Genomic DNA, 20,310 nt, shown 5'->3' with positions numbered 1-20,310 from the left:
CCACATTTTTGAGGTTTATTCTATCGATCATTTTGTTGGAATATGTCCTTTTTTGTGTCTGTAACCAGAGCTCATATTTTAAACCTCAATCATGAATTTGAATTTCATTTTTGATACAATAAAAGATTTTATTAAATATAATTTATTTTTGGATCCAATTACTTTGCTGCTAAAAGGACAGCGAGGATCGCCAGGACTGACCAGCTATTTGATGACATGATATTTTCTTACTTCTTGTAAGTTTTTTTTAACCTTTCTGCAATAAATCACGACCTTTAATGCTGCACTTAGTTGGTGCCTCCCTTCTCTCTCTGCTTTTACATGTCAATTACAAGGAGAATTGGCTTGATAGCGAGCTAGTGCCTTTGAACCCCCACCAGGCTCTGTGCACTCAACTTCAAAACTCCTCAGACTGCTGCACTGTCTGTGCTGCAGTGGTGGAAAGGAGCTCAGTGGCACTGACGGCAGTGTTTCCTTGTGGACACTCTGCCCTCATTGCTCCTCCACACATGGTGCTTGAAACAAATTCATGTACATGTTGCCTCATGTGGAGGCACAATGGAATTCTAAAGAGTGTCATAGACACTCTTGATGAATTCCACTGAATCAGTGACCTAAAGAAGAGGTCCCATGCAAAATTGTTACTGTGGATTATTAAATGGTGAGAATTGTAACGGGTGGATGTTCCTAAAGAATATAATTATAGCACCCTCTAGTGTACAGTCTAGTGTGAGGAAAATTTATTTGACTCACAGTAGCTGTGCGAGTCTGGTAATTGGTCGGGGTTACTGTAGGTCAGGTTGGAGGGCACTACAGGTCAGGCCTCTGGTACTTCCCCCTGGTTCTAGAAGCTGCTGGAAGTTTCTAGAAGCTAGTGGGAGAAGAAGTGAGGCTATGATCTGCATATTTATGAGAATCTGGCCAATCCCCCGGGCAGGAGGCCTGGCAGGGTGGCTGGGTCAGCCCATAAATCTTATGAAGCCTGGCCAGCTGGTCTGGAGTAGTAGTTAGGTGGAAGATGGAGTTTTGAGGCTGTGATGTGGACCCTGGGGCTGCGGGGGCTCTACCTCCAGGCTGGAGCTCAGAAAGGAGAGAAGCTGGACAGAGGGATCTTCTCTACCCTTTAGTCTCTTTGAGGAGACGCACTGACTAGCATGGGAGGAGCTGGATATCAGGGGCCTTGAACAGCAATCTTTTCAAAAACAGCAGGATTCCAGGGACAGTGTGAGTACCTCTACACCCCCAAGGCCTAAAAGGGAGAAAGCTGCTAGATGCAATATCCAGCAAGCTTTCCAAGGACAGTATCAGCAGCTAAACCCAATCCCTTGTCCTGGGACAATTTACAAGGCAGCCAGGTGGGATGGTATTTTCAAGAGAGGGGGCTTGGAGCTCCTGCAAGTTTGGGACTTTGCTAAAATTCCACATGCTCCTACAAGGGGAATTGTTTTTGCTAATCCCAGAAGGTATACAGTCGAGGATTTGCCATTTTGCGGTGTACATAGTGAAGAAAGTTGTCCTCAAGTTGTTCTTTTAAGTCAGGTTGGACATCCCATAATCCCCATTCCCATCCAAGTTGTCCCCCCCCCCCCCCAATAAAACAACGAAAACTAGCCCATGGACTGATTTAGGTCTCAGAATGAAAGTTGGAAAAATGCCTATTGCCTGGCTGTGCAAGAATAGGGGGACCCAAAAATCCAGCGGTCCTCTAGGGCAATGTTTCTCAGCTCCAGTCCTCAACTACCCACAACAGGTAAGAGTTTGTTAGAGTGAGGGCCTAATGGACTGGGAAATCCATATTCCACACACTCCACACCTAGGGGGCACCAGCCCGATATATATTAGAATGAAAAAAGTATTGTAGAAAATGGTAAAAAAAAAAAAAAAACAACTTTCTTATTATTAATATTCATATTAATATACTTTGATTACTAAATGTTAATTTGGTTTTAAATTAATATAACAATGTTGTTTATGTTCAATCTGATGTATACATGTTGTAAAACGTTTGTGATTGTGTGTGAAATATAAAACCTTGTGTATGTTTAATATGTTTTAAAAAAATAAAAATGTATTGTACTAAAAAAAAAACAACAAACACCCGCCCGACCATACAACACAAAGAAAAGGGGGCTGGATGGTCGGGTGGGGTTTTTTGTGTGTTGGATGGTAGGGCGGGTGTTTGTTGTTTTTTCCCTCTTGCTTGGGGACATTTATATATATATATATATATATAGTGTTCAATTGTATGTTAACCGCCTCCTGACCAGAGCACTTTTTGCGGTTCGGCACTGCGTCGCTTTAACTGACAATTACGTGGCCGTGCGACGTTACACCAAAACAAAATTGACGACCTTTTTTTTCACAAATAGTGTTTTCTTTTGGTGGTATTTGATCACCTCTGCGTTTTTTATTTTTTGTGCTATAAACAAAAAAAAGCGACAATTTTGAAAAAAAAGCAATCATTTTTTACTTTTTGCTATAATAAATATCCCCCAAAAATATATAAAAAAACAAATGTTTTCCTCAGTTTCGGTCGATATGTATTCTTCTACATATTTTTGGTAAAAAAAATGCAATAAGCGTATATTGATTGGTTTGCGCAAAAGTTATACCGTCTACAAAATAGGGGATAGTTTTATGGCATTTTTATTATTAATATTTTTTTATTAGTAATGGCGGCGATCTGTGATTTTTATCGTGACTGCAACATTATGGCGGACACATCGGACACTTTTGACACCATTTTGGGACCATTGTCATTTATACAGCGATCAGTGCTATAAAAATGCACTGATTACTGTGTAAATGACACTGGCAGGGAAGAGGTTAAACACTAGGGGGCGATCAAGGGGTTAAGTGTGTCCTAGGGAGGTGTTCTGACTGTGGGGGGTGGGCTACCACTGACTTGACAGCGATCACTGCTCCCTATGACAAGGAGCAGTAGATCTTTGTCATGTCACTAGGCAGAATGGGGAAATGCCTTGTTTACATAGGCATCTCCCCGTTCTGCGGCTCCATGACATGATCGCAGGATGCAGGCGGACATCGATTCTGCCGGACCCAGTGGCACGGTCACGCTGTACGCGGCGGGCGCCCGCTAGCCCCGCCAATTAAAGGGGACGTACAGGTATGCCCATTTGCCAAACGCTGCCATTGTGCCAACGTATATCGGCGTGCAGCAGTGGGCAAGTGGTTAATATGAAATGATTAATTATGTCTTGTTTGTACATATACAAGATGTTTTGTGATTCATATATGGAGGATTAAGCCGTGAAGAAGCAGAACATGTTGGCAGATCCCGTACAAGTCATGTGATACCATGTCATGTGATACCATATTTGATATATAGTGGGGACGGAAAGTATTCAGACCCCCTTAAATTTTTCACTCTTTGTTATATTGCAGCCATTTGCTAAAATCATTTAAGTTCATTTTTTTTCCTCATTAATGTACACACAGCACCCCATATTGACAGAAAAACACAGAATTGTTGACATTTTTGCAGATTTATTAAAAAAGAAAAACTGAAATATCACATGGTCCTAAGTATTCAGCCCCTTTGCTGTGACACTCATATATTTAACTCAGGTGCTGTCCATTTCTTCTGATCATCCTTGAAATGGTTCTACACCTTCATTTGAGTCCAGCTGTATTTGATTATACTGATTGGACTTGATTAGGAAAGCCACACACATGTCTATATAAGACCTTACAGCTCGGGGTGCATGTCAGAGCAAATGAGAATCATGAGGTCAAAGGAACTGCCTGAAGAGCTCAGAGACAGAATTGTGGCAAGGCACAGATCTGGCCAAGGTTACAAAAAATTTTCTGCTGCACTTAAGGTTCCTAAGAGCACAGTGGCCTCCATAATCCTTAAATGGAAGATGTTTTGGATGACCAGAACCCTTCCTAGAGCTGGCCGTCCAGCCAAACTGAGCTATCGGGGAGAAGAGCCTTGGAGAGGTAAAGAAGAACCCAAAGATCACTGTGGCTGAGCTCCAGAGATGCAGTCGGGAGATGGGAGAAAGTTGTAGAAAGTCAACCATCACTAAAGCCCTCCACCAGTCGGGGCTTTATGGCAGAGTGGCCCGACGGAAGCCTCTCCTCAGTGCAAGAGACATGAAAGCCCACATGGAGTTTGCTAAAAAAACACCTGAAGGACTCCAAGATGGTTAGAAATAAGATTCTTTGGTCTGATGAGACCAAGATAGTACTTTTTGGCCCTAATTCTAAGCAGTATGTGTGGAGAAAACCAGGCACTGCTCATCACCTGTCCTATACAGTCCCAACAGTGGAGCATGGTGGTGGCAGCATCATGCTGTGGGGGTGTTTTTCAGCTGCAGGGACAGGACAACTGGTTGCAATCGAGGGAAAGATGAATGCGGCCAAGTACAGGGATATCCTGGACGAAAACCTTCTCCAGAGTGCTCAGGACCTCAGACTGGGCCGAAGGTTTACCTTCCAACAAGACAATGACCCTAAGCACGCAGCTAAAATAACGAAGGAGTGGCTTCACAACAACTCCATGACTGTTCCTGAATAGCCCAGCCAGAGCCCTGACTTAAACCCAATTGAGCATCTCTGGAAAGACCTAAAAATGGCTGTCCACCAACGTTTACCATCCAACCTGACAGAACTGGAGAGGATCTGCAAGGAGGAATGGCAGAGGATCCCCAAATTCAGGTGTGAAAAACTTGTTGCATCTTTCCCAAAAAGACTCATGGCTGTATTAGATCAAAGGGGTGCTTCTACTAAATACTGAGCAAAGGGTCTGAATACTTAGGACCATGTAATATTTCAGTTTTTTTTTTTTAACAAATCTGCAAAAATGTCAACAATTCTGTGTTTTTCTGTCAATATGGGGTGCTGTGTGTACATTAATGAGGAAAAAAATGAACTTAAATGATTTTAGCAAATGGCTGCAATATAACAAAGAGTGAAAAATGTAAGGGGGTCTGAATACTTTCCGACCCCACTGTATGTGTGATATGATCTACATATATTTGGGCTTTAGTTGCCCCTTTGTTTGTTTCTATTTTATGAACACTATATACATATAAGAAATAAACTTCTTTATCTTTATAATAATGATTGATGTGTGTGTGTGTATATATATATATATATATATATATATATATATATATATATATATATATATATATATATAATATATAAATTTAAAAGCCCATTTTCTACAATACTTTTTTCGTTCTAGCTCCCAACAGGTCATGTTTTCAGGATTTCCCTCAGATGAAATGGCTGTGGTAATTACTAAGGCAGTGAAACTGATCAAATCACCTGTGAAAAATAATGGAATGCCTAAAAACATGACCTTTTGGGGGTACTTAAGGAATGGAGTTGAGAAACATTGCTTGTTGCACTACATAGTTTATTTTTTACACAACTCTTCACACCTTCCAGCATCTACTTCCTCTGCAGGCCTCGACAGTCAGTCATGTGACATCTCATACCTAACCTGCAACAGAAGTTGGTGATAAAAAACCTCACTACAATTGCAAGTCTGAATGGGCAGCAGATAGTTAGACAGGGTCTAGCACAGCCTGTTTCAACCAGGGTGCCCAGGCACATGCCTTCAGGGGTGTACTGGCAAAATGCCTAAAAATTGATCAGAAATGTTACACAAGCCAGCAGGTGCATGAAGCCTTTTAATCACACAAAATCACAGGTTTTCATTATGCACCATTTCAACTTTTTAGACACTGGCATCCTAACAACCAATGATGTCATCAGTTAATAAGGAGGATGTCTGTTGCCTCCACAGTATCCCTGTTTGACCCTCCTGTGCCTCTCTCCCTCCGCACTAGGATCACATTAGCTGACTAATGGAAAGAATTGAGAGAGAAGAAAAACATAGGAATACTAGTCAGTACCAGTGTGCAAAAGTGTATTTGCTGTGGAAGAAAAAATCACCACTAACGTTGGGTGTCTATGGGTGGATGTTGCTGCATTATGTAAAACTATTAGAATAGTTTTTTTTTACATTTTAGAATGTGGTGCCTCAACACTGTCTGTAATTTTAAAGGGTGCCTTGAGATTGTCTACTGGGGTACTGGGGTGCTGGGTGCTGGGGTACTGGGGTGCGGGAAAATGCCACCCTATCTTCCATCCCATGGTGTTAGAGAATTTTTAGAGAATCACATAAGGAATCTAGTTTTGACATTATTTTCATGTTTTAGATAATGTAACTTACCAGAAAAACAAAATGCCATATGATAAACATAATTTGTTACTGGCATGGTACAATTTTAGTGCTGTTGGTCCACGTGGCTTCTTCTGATAGGTAGTTCCAACTGCCTTGGTAGATTGCAAGCTATCCTCACCTATTGGACCTGAGATTGTCACCCCCTGAGCTGCTGGGGATGTGTTGAAATATGTCACTGTGGTCAAAAGGGGACCAGTCACTTTACTGCAAGCAAGTCGAAGTGAAGATGACATTGGTCAATGGTAACGTTTTTATATCAATTTTACTGGTGGCAAACATATTGGCACAAAAATAATAGCTGCGTTCTGATCGATTAATTCGAGCAACATGCACTTTGTTAAGACACTTTTTTATGACCACAAATCAAACAAAACATTGATTACCTTTGCATGTTATTTTAACTTACCATTGTTTGACACAGAAGAGCACATCCAACTTTGTGAGCTGTTGTTATAAATACAGTCATGCCAGAGGTTCAGTGTTTCATCTTCTGAAAGTACCCACCATGACTAGATTGGTGAACAGGGGAAAAAGAACAACAATTGCAATAGGCGATTATGATAAGCGTTTATCATCTCTTATTACATTTAAAATACCAAATCTAACTACCTATATATTATAAATACACATTATAAACCCACCTAAAACACTTATAACCAGAGAAAAGAATAACTCATGTCTTTCCTTCCCTACATGAGGATAATAAATGTCCACCAAATCGCATCAATGGAATGGATACAAAATTATCATTTTTATATTTATCAAGTACACTCGCCCACTAACACAATAAACTGCATATATACAGTATTTCCCTCACATTTTTGTAAATATTTTATTATATCTTTTTATGTGACAACACTGAAGAAATAACACTTTGCTACAATGTAAAGTAGTGAGTGTACAGCTTGTATAACAGTGTAAATTTGCTGTCCCCTCAAAATAACTCAACACAGTCATTAAAAGGATTGTACACCCTTGCTATTTTTACCTTAATGCATTCTATGCATTGAGGTGAAAAACCTATTGTAGTGCACCAGCCCCCCCAGCTCCCCCCGTTTTACTCACCTGAGCCCGTTCGTTCCCATGCCGGAGACGCGCACACCCTCTCTGGCTGGTGTCTCTGCTCTTGATTGGATAGATTGATAACAGCACAGCCATTGGCTCCTGCTGCTCTAAATCAAATTCAATGACGCGGGCGCCGAGTGGCCTAGCCGAGTCCTGCTGTCTATGTCTACGGATGCAGCAGGACACGGGGGCGCGCCCACACTGGTGTCCACGAAGGAAAGCACTTCTCCAATGGGGCACTCGAGAAGATGAGGAGCCAGGAGCGACACGGAGGGATCCCAGAAGAGGAGGATTGGGACCAAAACCTACTGCACAGCGGAGGTAAGTAAAAGTAAAGTTTGTTTTTGTTTTTTTGTTGTTGTAAACAAACCTTTACAACCATTTGCATGTCTAAACCGCTGGCAACAAAAGTGAGTACACCCCTAAGTGAAAATTTCCAAATTGGGCCCAATTAACTCTCCCCGGTGTCATGTGACTCATTAGTGTTACAAGGTCTCAGGTGTGAATGGGGAACAGGTGTGCTAAATTTGGTGTTATCACTTTCACTCTCTCATACTGGTCACTGGAAGTTCAACATGACACCTCATGGCAAAGAACTCTCTGAGGATCTGAAAAAAAGAATTGTTGCTCTACATAAAGATGGCCTAGGCTATAAGAAGATTTCCAAGACCCTGAAACTGAGCTGCAGCACGATGGCCAAGACCATACAGTGGTTTAACAGGACAGATTCCACTCAGAACAGGTCTTGCCTTTGTCGACCAAAGAAGTTGAGTGCACGTGCTCAGCATCATATCCAGAGGTTGTCTTTGGGAAATAGACGTATGAGTGCTGCCAGCATTGCTGCAGAGATTGAAGGGGTGGGGGGTCAGCCTGTCAGTGCTCAGACCATACGCCACACACAAATTGGTCTGCCATCCCAGAAGGAAGCCCCTTCTAAACAGAACAGAACAGGCCTCGCTTTTTGTGAGATACTGTGTATGTGTGTGTATATATATATATATATATATATATCATAAAAATGTTTATTTATTTGCTATACTGTTTTTTTAATTAAAAAAAAATTGTTTTTCATTACATGGAATGACATTGCTAAACACTTTCATTAACTATAATAAACTTTTGATCTTCCACTGACTGGCTATCCTATGCCCACGTTTTGGCAACAAGATCCTAGGTACATTCATCTCAGGGAATGATTCTTTTCTCAGGATTGAAGAACGGTAGGTGACAGTCACTTTGAGCTTTAACAGGTTTATTGCACCAGTGCATGGAGAAAAGAAAGGAGGGTCGAGGGAGCACAGGACACCTACAGGTTTTTTATATAGAACACATGTTGTATGAAAGGTCTGGTATGGGTTTTAAGGGCAACCACATACTGTTTTTTTTTTTTTTTTGTGAGGTTTTCCCTTACAATCCAAACCAGATCCTCATCTAGGATAAGGGTAAGGTATGAATGTAGAGGGGGATTCTGGCTATTTTGTTTACAAATAAAAAGCAGCTATGAAATTGTCATTTACTGCCAATTCAAATGTTTTTTTTTTGCTGCATTCAGTGGCTACAGGAGGAAAATACAGCAGAGCGGTTCTGGTAAATGCCAACCCCGCTGCCCCTTCTGTCCAGGTTCTTTCTGCTCCCAAACCCAATCCCCCTTTCAGAATGGACAGCGGGGAAAGGGGTCCATAAATATGTCATTTACTGGCCTCTTTCTTTTCTGAATGAACATAGTGAGTGATAAGTATCGATCGCTCCTGTGTGCATTCATAACTGAAGCATTGCATTTACTATGCTTCTGTTTTTAAATGAACAGGAAGCCATTCAGCACAGAGTACTTCCCATTCATATACTGTCCAGTGCAACTGAGGCTGCAGAGAAAGGGACTAAGTAATCTTTGTCCTCAGTCCCTTTCTCTGTTTTAAAAGTGAGAAATCAGGGGTCTGTTTAGATTTCACCAAGGCCCCCTAACAGGACTCCCAAAAAACAAATCTTAAAAATTATACAAAATAATATTGTAAAAACAGATAAAATACAAAATAATATTGTAAAAGATAATAAAAAATAAAATTAAAACCTATTGACAATGTCCACTGCCCTACCGACACCAACCTCTGCTCTACGGACACCATCTTCTGCCCTACTGACAAAGTCCACTGCCCTACTGACACCATCCACTGCCCTACTAATACCATCCACTGCCCTACTGACACCATCCACTGCCCTACTAATACCATCCACTGCCCTACTGACACCATCCACTGCCCTACTAATACCATCCACTGCCCTACTGACACCAACCTCTGGCCTACTCACACTGTCCACTGCTCTACTGACACTGTCCACTGCTCTACTGACACTGTCCACTGCTCTACTGATATCGTCCACTGCTCTACTGACTGACACTGTCCACTTTTAAGGTAGGCTAAGTTCATATCTTTACAGTGATATTTTATGGGCACAAGAATGCAATTTGGCCACACCTACTGTTCACCATGACATGCTCCTCATTACTACTCTCCTTGTGGTATCCATATGTGTTCCAGGTCTTTTACAATCCTATAATGTATTCTACAAAAAAAAATTTGCTGCGCGCTGCTAAAGTGTTCGGGTTTGGCTTGAAGAAAACAAAAGAAGAGAGCCCAGAACTGGGTCTTTAATAATTCACTTCTTCTTTCCCAGTGGTGGCCCTCCTAATCCTCTGAGGAGGTGTGGCTTGAATCATTCAGTCCTCATTTCCATGGCAGATTAAAAGGGGCGCCGCCGCTGCAAAAAAAAAAAAACAGCCCAGCGGGGCGACAGCAACAGTTTTTTTTCTTGTAGGATAAAGGTTTTATATAAATGAATAAAAGACAACCATTGTAAGCACCACTGTGAGTGTCAAATGGCTTTTCTCAACCCTCTACATGCCACTTTTGCTGGATAGCTTGGTCTGGGCGGTAAGGACGTTAAAAAATCACAGACTTACTGGCCAGATAAACTGCAATATATTACGTCTTTACCTTTGGGCTTAGCTATGATTTAAAGTATAATTAACTAGTTCCGGACCACCCACTGCAAATTTACTGCGGCAGGGCGGCCTGGCTGCGTGAAACGTACCTTACGTTATTCACACTTCCTAGTCTGGAGCGCGCCACCAGTGACCTGCTCTCACTGTGATTAGACATAATGGGAGCCAATCAGCGCGGGTACCGCGGGTGCGATGTCTGCCGGCCACCTGCAATCGTTCAACGGAATGACAGAACGGCGATCTGCCTATGTAAAGAAGGCAGACCGTCGTTCCGTCATAGAGGAAGAGAGAGATCTGTGATTCCTACCAATCAGGAACACAATCTCTCTCTTTGTCTAGTGTTAGCATCCCCCACACAGTTAGAAAGCACACATAGGGAACACATTTAACCCTTTGATTGCCCCTGATGTTAACCCCTACCCTGCCAGTGTCATTTATACAATGTCAGTGCATTTTTTTTAGCACTGATCACTGTATTGTTGTCACTGGTCCCCAAAAAGTGTCACTTAGTATCCAATTTGTCTGCTGCAATGTCGCAGTCCCGCTAAAAATCACTGATCGCCTCCATTACTAGTGAAAAATAAAAAAAACAATAATAAGTCCCTAAATCTATCCCATAGTTTGTAGATGCGATAACTTTTGCGCAAACCAATCAATTTACGCTAATTGGGATTTTTTTACCAAAAATACGTAGCAGAATACAAATTGGCCTAAATTGATAAAGAAATTAGACTTTTTACATATTTTTTATTGGATATGTTTTATAGCAGAAAGTAAAAAACATTGTTTTTTTTTTCAAAATTGTTGCCCTTTTTTTGTTTAGAGCGCAAAAAATAAAAACTGCAGTGGTGATCAAATACCACCAAAAGAAAGCTCTATTTGTTGGAAAAAAAGGGCATCAATTTTGTTTGTTAAAATAACGCAGTGCAGTATTGCAAAAAATGGCCTGGTCATTAAGGGGGTAAATCCTTCAGGGGCTGAAGTAGTTAAAGGCAAGACCTTTTATTTTTTTTTTTTGCTGTCTGTACCCCCATTAGGGAGATTCACCCTTTCTATTTGTCCTCAATGGGACACAGACGGCAAAAAAATAAATCACTATCACTAAAAAAAAAATTGACAGTGGTTATACCCTGCCCTACTCTATCCCAAATGAAAATAAAGTTTGCCCTTAAATGCCTTTAGTTCTACTTTAAGGCTTCTATTTTTCACAATTTCCATGACAAATTTCTTGTATTAATAAGTTAAAGAAGTATAGCCAAAGCTATTTTGGCTGTACTTCTTCTGTGCGTCAAAGCAGTGCAGTTCATTGTGTACTCCTGTGTCCCGTTTTCAGTACGCTGTCGGCTGACATCACTCAGCTGGTCCTGGCTGTGGAAAGGCTCCAGCTTCACAGTCGGGATCCACCCAGATCCCTGGACCAGCAGCTGGCTCAGCCTTCCAGAGATCTGCTGAGAGTCTGAGCCAGCAGCTCCCGCTCCCTCCACAGCCCAGCATTCCAGTGCAGAGTGGAGAACAAAAAAGTCTGACAGAGACTCTTTACCACGTGATCAGCCATGTCCAATCACGGCTGATCACAATGTAAACAGGAAGAGCCGTTGATGTATTGATTATCAGCGCAGCCCCCCTGAGGATGCCCACACTGGACCACCAGGGACACCATCAGGACCACCATGGATGCCACCACCAGGTATGCCACCCTAGACTACCAGGGATGCCAATCAGTGCCCCCAATGGATGCCATCAGTGCCCACAATGGTCATCACTGATTGGCAGGCATTATTGTTTGGCACTGATTGGCATCCATCAGTACCATCATTTAGTGTACATCAGTGCCACCTATCAGTGCCCATCCATGCTCATCTGTGCCACCTATCAGTGCCCATCTGTGCCATCTATCAGTGCCCATTCATGCCTCCTTTCAGTGCCCACTGCAGCTACAGGCATCACTCCAGTACCGTTTATTAGAGCGTGCGGTCCGCTCTTTAGGGATAACAACCGATGTGGCTAAAAGCCGATCGGCTGTTATCCTTAAGGAGCGGGAGGGGACACTCTTCCCAAACCTCCCGTCCAACTGGGAGACCCGAGCCACGATCTGGCACTTCCGCCGGCTAGGCTGAATCGGCTTTGTTCCAGTCTCCTATGTAAAAACACGAAAGCGACGTCACGACGTCACTTCCGGTTTACTCGGCTGCCAATAGCGCCAATTTTAAAAAAATGACAGAATTCAGAATCACTGTTTCTGGTGATCTGAATACTTTGAAATGCAAAGGAGGGATTTGGGGTCTTTTAGACCCCCGATCTCTCCATAAAGAGTACCTGTCACCACCTATTACTGTCACAAGGGATGTTTACATTCCTTGTGACAGCAATAAAAGTGATCATATTTTTTTTTTTTTAAAGTGACAATGTAAAAAAAAAAAAATAGTTAAAGTTATGAGAGAAAAAAAAATTTAAAGCGCCCCCGTCCCTGCGAGTTAGCGCAGCAAAGAAACCGCATGCGTAAGTCGTGCCTGCATATATAAACGGAGTTCAAATCACACATGTGAGTTATCGACGCGATCGTTAGAGTGAGAGCAATAATTCTAGCACTAGAATTCTAACCTGTAACTTTAACCTGGTAACTATTCAAATTTTTTAAAGCGTCGCCTATGGAGATTTTTACCGTAGTGTGCGCAGTTTCAAAGCATGGCATGTTAGGTATCTATTTACTCAAAAATTGGGCTAACTTTACTGTTTTTTTTTTTTTAATTCATGAAAAGGCCTTTTTTTTCCCCAAAAAAGTGTGTTTGAAAGACCGCTGCGCAAATACCTTATGACATAAAATATTGCAACGATCGCCATTTTATTCTCTAGGGTCTCTGCTAAAAAAATATAATATTTGGGGGTCCTAAGTAATTTTCTAGCAAAAAATACGGATTTTAACTTGTAAGCAACAAATGTCAGAAAAAGACTTAGGCATGAAAGGGTTATAATTAACAATTTTAATTAATTAATTATTTTCCAAATTTAAGGGGAAAAAAAAGGCAACAAACAGTGGACATTACACAGGCCTAACAACAGACCAGTATAAAGAAAACAAAAAGTCTTAATAAATGCAACAACACAATGGCATTGAAAAATGCTCATGTCAGATTTCCTACATACGGTTACTGCCAGCGGCTATAGCCGATAGCCATAAACATTGTATTCTTTCAGCTGGGAATGCTTCCCGCGCCCCCTGCTGACAGAATACAATAGCGCATTGAAGGTCATTTTGATGGGAAAATTTAGTGATTTTCTTTTCCTCCATCCTTGGTTTAAAGAAAGAAAATCATTTCATCTATGGTCAGCCTAAGTGCTGGACGTGTCTTCTTATTTACGTTGCCCATACACAGGGCAAATGTGGAACCAGCTAAGACTTCAGCCTCGGTTAGCCCTGACGGCACCACTCTGCCTGACATCCTTTGATCTAAGTATCTCAAGAGCCAGGTGGAAAATTGTTGGCTAAATAATTACTGCAGCCCAGCATAAGACTATAATGTGCCAAAATAAAAGGAGATGCAGCTACTGTTCGGGTATTCTGAGTTTGCCAGCTCTCAGAATACAATGGCAGATAGTGGGAGATTTGTCCATCTGCCTTGCAGATGAATGAGAGAAATCAAAGAGTATATGACCAGCCTCAGGTTGGAAAATGATACACATCCATTGCATGACAAAAATAAATTCATTAAAAAAACTTGCATTTTTAAAACTGTAAGAACTGTAAAAAAAAATGTATTGAATAAGCTACATTATAATATTGCTTACATTGTCTAGGGTGGCAACGAAGAGGATGATCAAGATGACGATGTGCAGGGCAGTTACTCCAAACAGCAAATAACTCATCTTTAAATCTGTAAGGGATGGAACAACAAGCACAGTCAGTTATCACTCATTATTATAGCCAGGACTAATTGTTAGTGTTTAGTTTGCTGCTGCTGCATGTATAAAGTGAGCTTCTTATGAGGATCTGGGGATTCTGTTAAGCACTATATAGGCTATTTAAACATGTGAGGCAGATCATTATACTGAATAATTCTACTGCACAACCTAAAAGCCACATAGATAAAAAGATATATATAAATGCAGGGATGTAGTGTCTAATAAAATAATAAAAGTAAAATAAAATACAGCTAGTTCAAATGCCTGATTTAACTTAAAGTGGATGTAAACCTGATTCATGAAATCTGACCTGGGCACATACTCTGTAGTGTTTCCTTATCTCTCTTTAAAGCCCTACCTTCTGTGGCTTTCTCCTGCTCCTTTCTTCTGTTATCAGCATGATAACTTCTGACAATTTCACCGACAACTGAGATAAAACCAGGCTGAATTTTGTGTCAGGGATGGCGAATAGAAATAGATTAGCAGAGAGCTGGTCTATTCACAGCACAGCTCTGCATTGTTTCTTACTCTGCCTATGTGGAGTGGGATGTGTGCCTTTCCTCCAATCAGCTGTCTCACAGTGTATGGCAAGGATCCACACCCACAGGTTAATCAGGAAGAGAAAACTCTAGTACCCTGTACACCTGGTCGGATTTTCCGACGGAAAAAGTGCGATCGGATTGTGTCGCAAATTACAATCGTGTGTGGGCTCCTTCGGACTTTTTCAGTCGGAATTTCCGACACACAAAGTTTGAGAGCAGGCTATAAAATTTTCCGATAAAGATTAAATACATATAAAATAGATTGATGCGCTCGGCAGACTACGTCCTAGGCTCCTCCCACGCGTTGCGTCACTGACACGTGACTTTCCCATTTATATTTGATCACATTTGTCTTTTAGCAGGAATTTTATTTTATTTTAATTCACATTGATTGAATTTTGCATCAGAGCGCATCAATCTATTTTATATGTATTTAATCTTTATGGGATTCTGATCACTGTGTAATTGATAGCAGCTTGGTCTCGTATTTTTCAATCAAACAACTATTATCATTCACTTAATTAGAATTTAATCGTACGTGCATTCACATATTTTATTTACACTCATCTGATTTTATATGTCATGGTGAGAACATTATTGCGCTTGGTGTTTTGTTTATTTATAAAATTTTCCGACAACAAAATCCGATCGGTTAAATTCCGATCGCATGTACACAAATCCGACGCACAAAGTGCCACTCATCCTCAGAATGAATTAAGAGACGAAAGCTATTGGCTACTGCCCCCTTTATATTCCCGACGTACGTGTTTTACGTCACCGCGTTCAGAACGATCGGATTTTCCGACAACTTTGTGCAACCGTGTGTATGCAAGACAAGTTTGAGCCAACATCCGCCAGAAAAAATCCATGGATTTTGTTGTCGGAATGTCTGATCGTGTGTACAGGGCATAACAGGACATGCGCTTTCTAAACAGTAAGACAGCAGATATACATGTAAAACTTATATAGGGAGATTTGTTTAATCTCTGTGTATCATCTGAGGCTGTTCACTTTACTGGGTATATGTGAGGGTTTACATCCACTTTAGGCCTAGTACACACTATTTTTTTTTTTTGATCACCCCAGCAGGGCTGAATGAAAAAAAACCTGACCGTTTTAAAGGAGCCACTGTACTAACAATCCAATGTTAGTACAGTGGTCTCCCCTGCTGTGATTTTGTGTTCTGCTTTTGTGTCCCCGCCAGAACACTCCGGTTGAGAGCTCCTGTTCAGAAGATTTCATCTCACCCAATGGGATGGGAGAGCCCAAGCAAGCCGCGGAAGGTGTGGGTGGGAGATGTCCCCTCCCGATGCTTGTAAAAGCAATCGAGCAGCTAGTTAGCCGCTCGATTGCTATTACAAGAGAGCCAACCACCAGCTCCAAAAAACAGTACCAGGATGATGCCTGTGGCTGCAGGCATCATCCCGGTAAAACCACTGAAAGTTCGGTACATCACTGGTCATTAAGTGGGTAATGATATAGTTTTTCTGTCACTCTGCATCTCCTCCTGTCAACATGCTTCTTGTCAGTACATGAACGAATGGTTCCTTGTGCCACCTCTTTCTCTCACTCTCCAGTCCTGTTGTACAGAGACAGCAAGAGGCAGATAACAGGTAAAATTTAGATACTTAACCAGATGCTGACCGCCCCATATACATTTACTGCGGCAGGGCGGCCGCTCTGGGCAGAATCACGTACTTGCACTTGATTCTGCACTTCCGGATCTGGGGCACGCAACCGGTGACCTGCTCTTGCTGTGATTGGACACAGTGGGAGCCATTCAGCGGATCTGGCGGATGAGATGTCCACCGGGACCCGTCGATCATTCGGGACACAAGCAGAATGGTGATCTGACTATGTAAACAAGTCAGATCACCAATCTGTGACAAGGGAAGGCTGTGATCCTGTGTTTCTGTACAAACACTTCCCACATAGTTAGCAAGCACTCTTTAGGAACACATTTAACCCTTTGATCGCCCCAATGATAACCCCTTCCCTGCCAGTGTCATTGGTACAGTGACAGTGCATTTTTTTTTTTTTTTTAACAGAAGATTTTATTAAACAAATCAGCATTACAAAACAAAAGAAATTTAGTATAGCCATTGTGGTGATAACAATGATATTAAGATCTATCTTCAGACGATAGCCACTATTTATCAAATGTTCCAGATATGTACATCTCAGGAATTTCACTTAACAGTATTCCTACGGCATAACATTCCTATAAACCCTTAAACAATTTGAAGTAGGTAGCCAATATTTAATCAAACCTAATGGGGGTGGCGAGGGGGGAGGGGGGGGAAGGAGGGGGGGGGGAGAGGGGAGGGAGAGGGGAGGGAGAGGGGAGGGGGGGGAGACGAAGGGGGGATGGACATAAGAAGAATAGACCTGGAATGTAGGATGTCCTCTACTATATTTCACATCTTAGTTATGGGATAGGGGGTTCTGGATTTCCAGAGGCGTCCACCCAGGAGGACCAAATTTTATCGAACTTCCCCGGGCATTGTCTACTTTCATACGTCAGTCTATATAGGGGGAGTACTCTATCCACCGACCCTCTCCACGAGGCAAGGGTAGGAGGCTCTTCCAATTTCCATCTCAACAGAATTTCTCGCCTAGCGTAGTACAATGTAAAGGTTAGACACAGTTTACTATACCTATCACCCTCAACATCCTCCAGATGACTAAGCAACATTATTTGGGGATCCACCGGTAGATTTGAGCCTGTAACTTCACTCAGTGTGGAGGCAACTGCCGACCAAAAGGGTCGGATTTTGGGACAAGACCAGACCATGTGCCAGAACGTGCCCACCTCCTGCCTGCATCTCTGACAGTTGGGATCTCTGTCATGGTATATGCGTGCCAGTCTGTGCGGGGTGAAATATGCTCTGTGTAGGAACTTAAATTGTATGAACCTGTCTTTTGCAGCGATCATAGAGGGAATGTAGGAAATTAAACACTCCCTCCATTCCTCCTCGTCCAAAGAGGGAATATCAGCCTTCCACTCTCCCCAGATTTTAGTTAATTTGGCGTCATACTCAACTGTGAGATATAGATATAGAGTTGAGAGGGGCTTTTCCATCACAAGAAAAGTCAGTAGAAGTCAGGAGCCGTTCAACAGAATCCGGCTCCAGGACGAGGGGGGCTGAGAACTGAGCTTCAAAGGCATGTTTCAACTGCCAGTATCTGAATTGGAAGGAGAGTGGAATACCGAAAGATTGCCTCAGGGCTTGGAAAGTCATGAGCCTACCATCCTTAACCACATGTTTTAATGTGAGGATTCCCTTCTTTGCCCAGAGAGAGGGGTCCGGTATACTATAAAAGTGGGGGAGCATAGGGTTACCCCATAGGGGCATGTGAGGTGAAATGTGGTTGGGCCTCCGGTATATTTTCCTGGCGACAGTGCATATTTTTAAGTACGGATCACTATGTTAGTGTCACTCGTCCACAAAAAGTGTGAAAAGTTAGGTGCCCGATTTGTCTGCCGCAATATCGCAGTCCAGCTATAAGTCGCTGATTGCCACCATTACTAGTATAAATAAATAAATAAATAAAAATTCCAAAAATATATCCCATAGTTCGTAGACTCTATAGCTTTGTGCAAGCAAATCAATATACTCTTAAATATGTAGCAGAATACATATTGGAATACAAAATTGATGAAAACATTTGATTTTTTACATTTTTTTATTGGATATATTTTATAGCAGAAAGTAAAAAATATTGGGTTTTTTTTCAAAATTGTCAGTCTTTTTGTTTATAGAACAAAACAATAAAAACCAAAGAGGTGATCAAAAGCCACCAAAAAAAGCTCTATTTGTGGGAAAAAAAGGACATACATTTTATTTGGGTACAGCGTTGGGTACAGCGTTGCACGATTGCGCAATTGTCAGTTAAAGTAACACAGTGCCGCATCGCAAAAAGGGGTAAATCTTTCCAGAGCTAAAGTGAATAAACAGCTTGCATTTAAAAATGACATTTAATAATGTATTATTGGTTACAGAGCTTTATTAATTTCTTTTTTTTTGTTTTGTTTTTGTTGTTTATATCTAACTAGATTTATTTTATTTTTTTCAATTCTTATTTTATTTTTTTCAATTCTTCAATAACATTTAGAGGCATAGGGACTCCAAAAAGAGTAGTACCCCTACACACCTATGCATTGTATTGTGTCTGTTTTGGTGTATTGCCATCCCATTTAAATAAATATGCTGACTTAACGCAGAATGGAAAGTCATAAAGGGTAGTGTTTTTTTTTCCAATAGAATTATTGTTGGTTTTCTGAAATTGCATTTATCTTATATTGCTAGTTTAAACGTAAATGGTGCACAGGTAGGAGGCTCCAAAATAAAATCACAAAAACAAAGAAAAAATGTTTTTTGTCCTAGAATACACTAACATATCCCAATGACATAATAAAACAAATACATTTACAAATACACCATTTGATCTTGACAAGTAGGAGGCTCGAAAATAAAATCATAAAAACAAAAAAAAAAAACAAAAAAAGATTTTCTGTCCTCAAATACACAAGCATATCCCATTGTCATAATAAAACAAATACATATAGGCCATTTTATCTTGCAAATAACTTTCTAGGTGTCTTTTGCTGAAAGCATAATGTATGCAGATTTCAAATTGCTAGGCTCAAAACCTCCATTGCCTAGTCTACTGCATAATTTTCAGCTTTATTGAGTGCACTGCTAAAATGCATCAAATATAATCAATCATGTATATGTATTGAATAGAATGTAAGAACTTCTCCTTACAGAAAAAAATACAAATAAATAGTGTGTGCATGTAGCGGTCACAACTAGTTTCTGGAGTTCTGCAGCCAAATTGTGCATCTGGCCAGAACTGTATGTAATGATATTATACAATAAATGGCAGATTTCCACCTTAGATAACAGTACACTGCAGCTAGAAAACTGGGACTTTGTGTTTCTTTTCTTTGTGAAGTTTTCATCATCTGTTATTTGAAACTTTATGAGAACCTGTAGGAAGTTATATTAAAAATCCAGCACTAGCTGCTATGTTAAAATAAAAACAATTTAGGAATTGGCTTAAGGGATGATCTACCAAATGCTAAAAGAAACAACAGCCCCCAAAAATGATTTTAATTTGATTTTTATTTGATTTGAAGAGACTCTGGAAATGGTTAGCACTTTTTTCCCATTGTGACATAATTTTTTTACCCGCTTTTGTCGTGCTCAAAGACCATTTGAAGAGAGTATAGTGTATTTCTCTAGATGTGTAGTAACTTAGTAGACTTTAGTAACTTTAATAGAACCTGCTTTACAAATTTGTCTCTTCCCACTACCCAGCATGCTTCTGGCCCCTGCACCAAACCCTGCAGATTTAGAGAGAATTTTAACACCCCCCCCCCTCCCCCCTCCACACACACACACACACACACCTTTTTTGTTTTTCTCCTCTTATCAATTATCCAGGGTTGTCCTTAAACCACATATTTATCTGCACAACGAATCCAGCATTGTCCTGCATTGATCCGCTGTGCTGCTGCCACACATCTTGTCCTGCGCTGCCATCTTTGTTCCCAACATCATTGGGGGCTTCCT

General features: G+C 41.1%; 1 protein-coding gene across 1 annotated transcript in view; it reads right to left on the bottom strand.

Annotated features, from left to right (window-relative positions):
* Positions 1-20,310, bottom strand: part of EMP3 (epithelial membrane protein 3 (MAM blood group)) — a 74,487-nt gene that overhangs the window by 13,929 nt on the left and 40,248 nt on the right. The window contains exons 2-3 of the mRNA XM_073602751.1: positions 14,076-14,161; positions 6,630-6,732 (exon numbers count right to left, since the gene is read on the bottom strand). Coding sequence (XP_073458852.1) covers positions 6,630-6,732; positions 14,076-14,153 — 181 coding nt within the window. The 5' untranslated portion in view covers positions 14,154-14,161. The remainder of the gene's footprint in view (positions 1-6,629; positions 6,733-14,075; positions 14,162-20,310) is intronic.

This window comes from Aquarana catesbeiana, linkage group LG10, assembly GCF_042186555.1.
Source record: "Aquarana catesbeiana isolate 2022-GZ linkage group LG10, ASM4218655v1, whole genome shotgun sequence".
NCBI classification, from domain to species: domain Eukaryota; kingdom Metazoa; phylum Chordata; class Amphibia; order Anura; family Ranidae; genus Aquarana; species Aquarana catesbeiana.
This window is presented reverse-complemented; position numbering and strand designations above follow the sequence as displayed.